The 10,592-nt window shown below is 37.2% G+C and overlaps 1 protein-coding gene across 3 annotated transcripts in view; it reads right to left on the bottom strand.

Annotated features, from left to right (window-relative positions):
• Positions 1-394: 394 nt before the first annotated feature.
• The window catches only part of LOC309831936 (regulating synaptic membrane exocytosis protein 1-like), a gene marked incomplete at both ends in the record, with an annotated part of 197,488 nt that continues 187,290 nt past the window's right edge, over positions 395-10,592 (bottom strand). For 2 of the 3 annotated variants that reach the window (XM_082669366.1, XM_082669368.1), the window contains 2 exons: positions 395-469; positions 2,446-2,659. In XM_082669366.1, the coding sequence (XP_082525492.1) occupies positions 395-469; positions 2,446-2,659 (289 nt within the window). The remainder of the gene's footprint in view (positions 470-2,445; positions 2,660-10,592) is intronic. The other variant, XM_082669367.1, reaches the window with a different exon arrangement.

The raw sequence follows: 10,592 nt of genomic DNA, 5'->3' as shown, positions 1-10,592 counted from the left end.
ATTTTATTCTGAGCTCTTGATTTTAATTTGATCCATTCTCTCCACTAAATCAGTACATCCCATTCCTCCTGCTGTAGAGTTTCAAATCACCCGCCATGCGTCCAATGGGTGATGAGAAAGGTAAGGCCCATTAGACTTTATTGTTCCTCAAGGCAGATGAATCATCCTCAAAACTCAGGGAGCTAAGAGGACAAATGAGCTTCATAATGATTTAAATTATGTTAAAATATCACCGTTGCCATGAACACAAACTACCCAGACTTTATCTATTAATATAAAACCCTGTAATGCTCCTAGATGTTCATTTTATTTTTCAATGAGAGCTACGAATGAGCTCTTCCTAGCATGTAGTTTCTTTGTGAAATATAGTGATTAACAACACTAGGTGAAACATTCACTTAATAAAGTTCACAGCATTGTAATAACAAACGATAGAAAAGAAATCATGGATTCTAACCACTTTGTCCTCCTTTGGGAAAGCATCCAAGGAAGCAGAGTAAAGAGAGAGGGAAAAGAAGAGAAAAACAAAAATAAGGCATATATTAATAAACAGATTTTAAGAAAGCAATCATGTGTTACTTTAAAGTATAAAAGCACAGGTAGTTTAAAAAGTAAATATTTATTCTCACCAAAAAATAGTCACTGTTCAATCTTTTGTTGAAAATACACATATACTGATCCTGCTATAGGTTAGGTACAAAAGTTGGGCACTATAATTTCAGAACTTTCGAGAACTTGGATTATTAAATCTACATTTAAATCATTCTTCAGAAAGAAAACTTAATTCACTACTATATTTAGTCCACCTATTATTGAAAAGACATATTAAAATGCATAAAATTTGAATGAATAATTATATCAAATTACTCTTAAAATATTTATAGTTATGACCTGGAAAAATCTAAGAATGGGAAGTGTTTGTAATAAATAAAAATGAGAAAAGAAATCTGTTAATCATTTAGCCATAAATTATCCCACAAGGAAGATTTATTCATAACAAGTATTTCAAAATTTACAGTGTCACAGGAAAAAAACAACTTTATACAATTTTGTGTCCTTTGTCCAAGATTAAATATTTTAAGTTGTGCTTTGTTTTGTTTTGTTTTTTGAATATTTTTTCCAAGATTGAATGGGTTTAGTAAAGATGGATGAACTACATTAGGCCTGCTTGTCTGCTCAAAAGCATAGGTACCTCTTAGCTCAATTTCCTTTAAACCCCTCTCCTGTTTAAAATATGAGTTTGATTCTATGTTATTGGATTGCCTCAAACCTATAATGTGAAGTTAAAAGCATTCAACAGCTATGGGCACTCAGCCCATTTGCACCCTAGCGTTCAGCGTCAGCACCCTTTCAGATTGGACAGTACCCTTACTGTATGAGTTGTTAATATTTTGAATACCATCACAGGTCTCATTTGCAAGAATTCATTCCAAAAAGTGTGTTCAAGAACTAAAGAAGGGAAATTTAACAAATAGGTCCTGTGCACTTTTTATGCACCAGACACGATCTCAATCCAAGCTTGTTTTCGAAAGGCTTTAAGGTAGCATACGAGGATTAGCTAAAGCACATAACTTTTAGGAAGACAAAAGAAAACTTATGTGACCATAAGAACGGAACATAAAGAAAAATTAAAGTTGCATAGATTTGAATTGTTTTAATTCTCATAACAACCATATGCATTAATTACTACCATACAGTTTCATAGATAAAGATGCTGTTGCTCGGAGAAGTTAAGGCTACAAAGAAAATAGTAGGCTCATCTTAAGTTTAATAATGCATCTATTTTACTAAATGTCTTAATTCCCCTAGAAGAGATTTTAGAATAATACCCTACTTACAACTCAAATACACTACCAAAGAATACAATGTTGATGGGTAGGTTCACTTTAATTTTAACTGTGATTTTCCAAATTAGGAAGATATAAGTGTAAACCACCACTTTCCCCCACGAAATTAAAATTTTGACACACTCTTTAAATATCCAAATAATTTTCATAAGACTTAGCACTCTTTTCCTTTTTTAACATGATAGCAAATTTGAAGTTACTCTCACAGAGGCTAATTATTGCTTTATACATGATTGCATTGGGTTAAATTTAATGCCACACAATCTACCTTGATTTTATCTTCATTCAATCTGAAACATATGTTGCAGAAATTCAAGGTAGGTTGTTTTGTTCTGCTTTTTTTGTACAAGAAGAATTGGTGGTAACACGCTTCAAGGGTTTCATAATTCACGATACTAAAGCTACATTAACTACTTTCTTCAGAAAATAAACTTACTCCCATAGGTAATCTGTTGGTGTTGAATGGGAATCATTTATCGAGATACACACATACAGAAAGCGCATCTTTTATGAATTATCTGCATCGCTCGTCCCCTGCTCTGGTCACGGGGGAGGCGGGGCGCATCCACCTGTGCGCACTGTGGGCGGCTCTACTCACGTTGTTGGACCGCAGGGACACGCGGCCCCCGCAGCGCGCGCAGAACTTGGTGCTGCAGTAGGAGCACAGGTGGCCGCAGCCATCGGCGAACTTGGTCTTGTGGCAGATCCCGCAGGTCGGAGCATCGTCTTTGTGCTCACCCTGGTAACGCCGTGCTTCTTCCCCTATTTTTCTCACTTGCTCCTTATAGCTTTCAAATTGTTGATGCAATCTCCTGGGCAGAAGAGAAAATGGGAGCAAGCTAAGGGAATGCTGGAAACGGGAACAAAATCACTTTTTCGTAGCAGAAGAGACGTCTAGCTTTTGAACTGAAGCAAAACATACGAAGCCACTTTCCCCCCTAACCTTACCACCAGAGGTAAGAAATGTATTAGCCTGTCTTCTATTAGCTCCATTGGGCTTATTAGCACTGAACCGCATATAAATAGACTCTATATAATCATTCCATATAATTTCCCAACAGTGGAATTCCTGTATCCACTCCGTGCCTCTGTTTCTTTGACTGGTGACTTTCAAAGTATTTTTGACTGGGACTCCACATCTTACAACCACAATCATGTGTATATAAGGCAAACGTTATACAAGATTCTTAGCCTAACTCTGTAGAATGTGCTCTGATATTTTCTGTCTTATTCTGTTTGAAGTTTAATACAGATTAGTGTTTTTAAAAAATTTGTCACAGTAAATTGGTCCCAAGACCCACGGTTGAAGCATGATGCATACTTGGGAAATGACTATTTTAAACTACATTGCTAGGCAAGCTGTCTTCCATGAAGTATCTTCCTTCACTTCCATTCCTGGAGACATCTGTGTGGCATCAAGTATTCCACACAGGACACAGACTGGACTGTTTATACGTATATACCTATATGTGTGTGTATATATATATGTTACAGTTGAGCTAGCTTAGATCTGTCGCATCATATTACAAGCTCTAAACCATACCTTGCAAATACTCAGATTTTTCCATGCCCCAGTTTTGCTTGATCTCTCCCAGGTCATACGTATGAGAGTTGCTATTACTCTTTATTGATAACTGCTAGACTTCGGGCAACTACATTTGTTGAGGCAAAGCATTTCCCCAAGAACATTCACACTTAATATGGTTGAAGTTTCCTCCGCTCCCCATTAGTCCAAACCCCTCTCTCTCAAACTGCTACAAACAGAAACGGTTCCATGTTCTGTACAGAGCACCGTGACAGCCGGTGATTCTCCAGAGAAAGGAAGCCTTCATTTTGTTGATGAGAACTAAGAAAATTGTCCCAGGCTTAATAGTCATTGGCTCTTACACCAAAAGAGAAACTCGTGGGAAATGTCTAAGCAGATGTATCTGTGTATCTAAGCTCGTTTGCTGGATGTGAGTTTCCCCAGGATCAGAGAACACACATGCTATTGTCAGTTAAGGCAGTTAGCGTGATGCTCCACATCTATGATAACTGTGGGGAACTGGGACTCCCTGGAAACTGCATTCAATAAGTGAAGTCCGAGCACTGCAGTGTTTGAAGTACGGGGATTTCATTATATTTTCATTTTAACATCAACAGCTTTTGAGCAGAACTTTAATTATTACTTTAAAAATTCTCAAATCCCTTTCCTGCTTTGCCAGCTGACACTTTTTTCTATTTTAATTCTCATAATTAAAGCAAACATAGTTGCACTAGCGTATAAAGTAGTTTAGAATCTGAAATCCTTCCCAGTTTAAAGGCCAGCTAATTTCAGTTCAGAGAGGATATTGTGATATTTTATTTAATGCATGCAAGAATGTCTGATCAATTTATTGAAGAGCTGTTTGACCCATTCCAAAATGCTGAGTTGAGCAGACAGGGAGTGCATGAATAAATATTTATTGTGAGAACCACCAAGTCAAACATATTTAAATTATATATATATATATATATATATATATATATATATATATATATATATATATATATATATATATATATATAAATGAGAAGGAGAAAGCTAGGCTAAAGAAAAAGCTTCCCTATAAACGTATAATGATACAGAACATGTTTTGGTTTGGGTGCTGGCAAACTTTACGGTAAAAGGCCAGTTTGTAAATATTTCAGAATTTGTGGGCCAGGCAATATCGGTTGGCAACTACTCAGCTGTACTGCTGTAGCAGGAAAGTAGCATAGACAATACATAAATTGTAAGCATGGCTGTGTTCCAATAAAACTTTATTTACAAAAAAAGATGGTAGGCCAGATTTAGCCCGTGCACCTGGTTGTCAACTCCTGATTTAGTATATGATTTATACTAAGGCATAACAGCTTGAAAATCAAAGTCTTTCTGACTTTTAAAAATTCAAACATAAAGGACTTTTATCCATCCTATAGGGTCCAATCAAAAGGCATCTGTTTCAGGAAACCTTTGTACAATATATTTGTGCAGAGCACTGAGATGAAACCTTTCTCTAATGCATCTCATAGCGTTTCCTCTGGTCCCTCACAGGCTACTTAATATTATTTCTACCATATATTATTACTGTTTCTGTACATGACACTTCTCTTCTACCAAACAGTAAATAGTGTTAGAAGTGCACAGTTCAGCCAGCTAATAAAAACATACATCCCCTTAGTAGTAGCCAATACATCTTTGCTGAATGGAAAAGTCATACATATATATAAATATATTTTTTAGTCCGTCTTGAGAAAAAACAAAAACAAATGCGTTTATACTGAAGACTAAATATCCTGGAAAATCTTACTGCCAAAAATGCTGGATAAAATATTTAAAAGGATAACTTTTAATTCATGTTTGAGCTGAGGAGAGAGTATGGAGTTGAGTTCCTCAAAGGAGAAGTATGAAACGGGAGCAGTAATTCCGAGATGATATAGCTCTGAAGCTGACAGCTGCCCTGGGGACATGGACAGAGTCTCTGCGAGCGAGAACTTCAGATTTAACTTTTGCACATGTGACTGAAAATAAAAATTCCAGTTAGGCAGCCACCAAAAATTATTGAAGTACAGTGTATAACATCCAAATCTGGAGATAGAAAAACATGGAATGAGAAAAAAGTCAATCCAAAGAAGATAAGAATTGAAACAAACAAACACAGACAATTAGAAATAGAGCATGTGATGGCAGAAACAATCCAACATGTCAGGAGTCACGGTAAGTGTAATGGACTACAGCATTATGAAAAGACAAAGTTCATCAAGTTAGACTTAAAAAATTCAGCTAAATGAGGTTTAGAAGAGAAATACCCAAACTATAAAAGCACAGAATGTTTTAAATAAAATGATGGAAAAAAGATATTCCAGGGAAAGGGTAACAATAACAAAACAGCAACAACAGCAAAACAAAACTGGTGTAATACGTAAGGCAAAAAGCATTACTTGAGATAAAGAGGGTGTTACTATTAAAGAAGTGTTCATTTCGTGTTGTATGTGACAATTCTAAACTTGATTGCATATAATAACCTATAAAGCCAAAAAATTGATAAAACTATTAGGACAGAGAAATCTACCATCAGAGTAGAATATTTTTACACATCTCTCTCTGTGTGGCTGACAGATCAGACAGATCAAAAATAAATAATGATAGGGAGGTTTGAACAACACAATGAACACGTTTCTATATGTATATGTATACATCTGTCCAGTAAACTAAACTTGTTTTAACTTGTTGAGTGCAGTAAACATACTGAACAATAAATGTACTCAACAAATAAATATTTTTTCATAGAGATATGAAATTTTTCCAGCTGTGGGCCTCAAAAGTAATAGAAATGTTTTTTTTCTTAAGCTTCATGGTGAATGTATGATGTATGTTTTGTTCTTTTTCTTTATGCTTTACATATATGTTACATAATACTCCTGTATGTATGAAATATTTTATAATATAAAGAAGGAAAAATTTATTTCTATCTCATTAGGTATCACTGGCTAACAAATGACTGCTATTAAAGAACTGAAAAAGTGAATGTATTTGACAGCATTAAAATCTACAGAAGACTTGACCATTTATGGAACCTAATTTTAAGAAGAAATGCATATGTTTAACCACATAATAACTTTATGAAGTAGACAGTATTATTATTCCCATTTTATTGAAACTAATTTTGTTTGGGGCTTTGCTTTATTTTCTACCTGAATATATCATTCTAAATTTGCATACTTTAGTAAAAGAATGAAATTAGGATATTCTCTAACACTATATAAGAAAAATAAACTCAAAATAGTTTAGAGACCTAAATGTAAGACCAGATACTATAAAACACCTAGAGGAAAATGTAGGCAGAACACTCTTTGACATAAATCAAAGCATTATTTTTTGGATCCATCTCCTAAAGTAAAGGAAATAAAAGCAAAAATAAACAAATGGGACCTAATTATACTTAAAAGCTTTCGCAAAGCAAAGGAAACCATCGACAAAATGCAAAGACAACCTACTGAATGGGTGACAATATTTGCAAATGATATGACTGATAAGGGGTTAATATCCAACATATATAAACAGCTAATACAACTCAACAACCAAAACAACCCAATTAAACAATGGGCAGAAGAACTGAATAGACATTTTTCCAAAGAAGACATACAGGTGGCCAACAGGTACATGAAAAGGTTCTCAATGTCACTAATCATCAGGGAAATGCAAATCAAAACCACAATGAGATATCACCTCACACCTGTCAGAATGGCCATCATCAAAAAGAACACAAATAACAAATGCTGGAGAGGATGTGGAGAAAAGGGAACCCTTGTACACTTTTGGTGGGAATGTAAATTTGTGCAGACACTGTGGAAAACAGTGTGGAGGTTTCTCAAAAAACTAAAAAATAGAGCTATCATATGATCTGGCAATGCCACTTCTGGCTATATATCTGAAAAAAACACTAATTTGAAAAGATACATGCACCTCAGTGTTCATAGCAGCATTATTTACAGTTGCCAAGACATGGAAGCAAGCTAGTGTCCATCAACAGATGAATGGATAAAGAAGATGTGGCATATATACAATGGAATATTACTCAGCCATAGAAAAGAAAGAAATTTTGCCATTTGCAGCAACATGGATGGACTTGGAGGACATTATGCTAAGTGAAATAAATCAGACAGGGAATTCCCTAGTGGTCCAGTGGTTAGGACTCAGCATTTTCACTGCCAGGGCCTGGGTTTAATCTCTGGCCAGGGAACTAAGATCCCGCAAGCTGCGTGGTATGGCCAATAAAATAAAGTAAAATAAGTCGGACAGATAAAGACAAATACTGTATGATATCACTTGTATGTGGAATCTAAGAAATACTACAAACTAGTGAATATAACATAAAAGAAGCAGACTCACAGATATAGAGAACAAACTAGTGGTTACCAGTGGGGAGGGGGGAGGGGAAATACAGGGAAGGGGGAGTAGGAAGTACAAACTCTTGGGTGTAAGATGGGCTGCAAGGATGTACTGTACAACACGGGGAATACAGCCAATATTTAGTAAGAACTGTAAATTGAGTGTAACCTTTAAAAATTGTATAAAAATAAAATATTAAAAATACATACATAAATAATTTCACATACTTCAGATCTTATATTGAGCTCACACAAAGCATGAGAATAAATGCAGATTCAACTTGCAAATGAAAGTGTTTCTGGACTCAGGAAAGCGCTCACAGGGAGGAAATGTCCGTTTTCGATCGTGGCTAATTGATGGTATGTGAACAAAGCTGACCATGGAAAAACAAAATGTCTGCCAATGAGCTCAGTCATGATGCTTCTGCAGATGCTATAGTCTCAGTCAATTCTACTTCCCCTCATTTCTCAGCTCCTCTATGGTATTTATTCCCAAAATTGACTTCAAGCGACTGTGCCCTTCTGAAACACTCAAAAAGTTATTTTGGTGACTTGGGAACCCAGTGATGGTCCGCTAAGTGCTGGTACAACTTAGACCGTGGGGTCTTCCAGGCCATGCTAGGTGCACAGGAAGCAATGATTCTTTCCCCAGAGGCCACAGCAAGAGGGTTGGTGAGATGAGGCTTCTTGATTGGGGTCTGAGTGAGGTCTCCGGTTCTCGCTTTCTCTGTGGGATGCCTTAGAGGGGCGTTCTCTTCCAGTCTCACCAAAAGTGGGGAAAAATCCAGCCCACAGAGTAGTTCCTAAGGACGAGAGCCACCAGGGGACAGAGCTCTCCTCCCAGAAGGATGTGCCCAAGTGTCTCCCCCCACAGGCATCACTCCAGACCCGGCCAGGACTCACAGCCTCCTGGATGCCATGTCTTGGTGGCCTGGACGCATCTGTACCCTCTTCTCGTGTGCATTTAAAATTCTTCCTTGGTTCCAGAAATGGGCCGTGTTCATATGACTGGTTTGGATACCACCACAGGGAGCAGAGTGAAAGAAGCAAGACTGTGCCGTTTCTCAGCACAGAACTCATGTTACATCCTCACACCTCTTTCTTCCTGGGCTTCTTCCTCTACCTATAGACAGGACTCCCTTATTCTGCAATGAAAGAAAAAGCCCAACCCAAGTCCCCATCAACCTGGCTGACTTATTTCCCAGTGTACTCCTCCTTTTTACCAGCAGAAATTATGAAAGAAAAACAGGAAGGAAGGGAGGGAGGGAGGGAAGAGCGGCCTTCATGACTTCCACTTCTTCAAAATCTACTTATTCCATAACCCTGTGCAGTGCTCTACTAAACTATCTCTTAAAAAACCAACCTTCATGCGCTTTTCTCAATCTGTATTCCCCTCACATCACTCTGAGATCACTCACTGTCAAGATGCTGTCCTCATAATAAGATTTGCTTCTGGAATCAGGATACTGGTACTGAAACCATAAATAGTATATTTATTTTTTGTATCTGATGTTTTAATGCTTTAATCCATATCAAATATGTGACAGTGTTCTACTATGAATAATGCATGGAAATTCATATTTGACTTTATGGTATTACAGTAAATGCAGGACTGCAAATGTAGAATCTTTTTATGAAATTTATCTGTACATTTCAATTTTAGAATTAACAAGATATTCTTATTGATTAGCAAGGTCGACAAAATATATGATCACAGATCTCTGATTTAAATTTTCTACAGAGAAAATGGAGAGCATTCTAAAAGATGCAATGCTATCAGAAGAAAAGCATTGATATAGAAACTTTGGTTTTCTCCATGGATGTGATTTTTTCCATTGTTTCACTATGTAACAATCATTGTATTATTTTAATATCTGTGTACTCAATTTAAGAAACTCCAAGATTCCAGTTGTAAACAAGTTGTTTGGGTGGTTAGTGGCACGTATTTGAAGGAAATAAAGATGAATGCCTATAAAACTAAATATCATTCTCTATACATCTAAAATATAAATATCATCCTGGGAATTCCCTGGTGGTCCAGTGGTTAGGGCTCTGTGCTCTCACTGCCAAGGGTGCTGGTTCAGTCCCTGGTCAGGGAACAAAGCCACTTGGTGTAGCCAAAACAATTTTCCAAAAAAAAAAAAAAAAAAGAATATATATCTATATCACCCTATAATGCAAAATAAATCATTTAAGCGGGAAGTTATTAATAACATCCTTACCAGTTAATGCATATTTGTTGATCACTTACTATAAATAGGGCACACAGATAGATGCCGAGTGACTGGTGATGGGGGGATGAAGAGGAATCTCTGTTCATTGACACGGCGCCTCATTTACTTCTGTTTTGTGTTTCTCCTTCCTCCATCCCCAAAGTGGTCAGAAGCTAGAGGACCAAAATCCCACCTTTCTTCCCGGCTCTCCTTGGTGAAGTCTAGGCTACATTTTTCTGCAGTAGGAGGGGATGGGAACCAGTGCTTTGAAGTTTCAAAAGCCAAAGTTACAGGTCCCGAAGGAAGATGAGGGCTTTCCCCAAGAGGAAGGGAGGGGCAGAGACCAGAGCAGTTTGCATGTAGCACCTGAGATGGAGAGCTGCTTTGGGACGTATATACAAGGGTACTGAAAAAAGCAAGCATGGTCTATATTTCCTTTCCCAACTGTGGCACAGAACACATACAACAAGCCACGATCAAGGGCCCATGCCAATAGTGATGGGGAGGTTTAAGCCAGGAGAGTTCTTCTGAGAAGGCTGGATCGCTTAAGTGCCTCCAAAGACCTGGGGGATGTATGGGAAGGAGCCCTGACAGTGACCGAAATTAAACATCGGCTAGCCTGATACCCTGGAGGCTTGTT

This window comes from Grampus griseus (assembly GCF_964374135.1).
Source record: "Grampus griseus genome assembly, chromosome: 13".
In the NCBI taxonomy this organism is placed as follows: Eukaryota; Metazoa; Chordata; class Mammalia; order Artiodactyla; family Delphinidae; genus Grampus; species Grampus griseus.
This window is presented reverse-complemented; position numbering and strand designations above follow the sequence as displayed.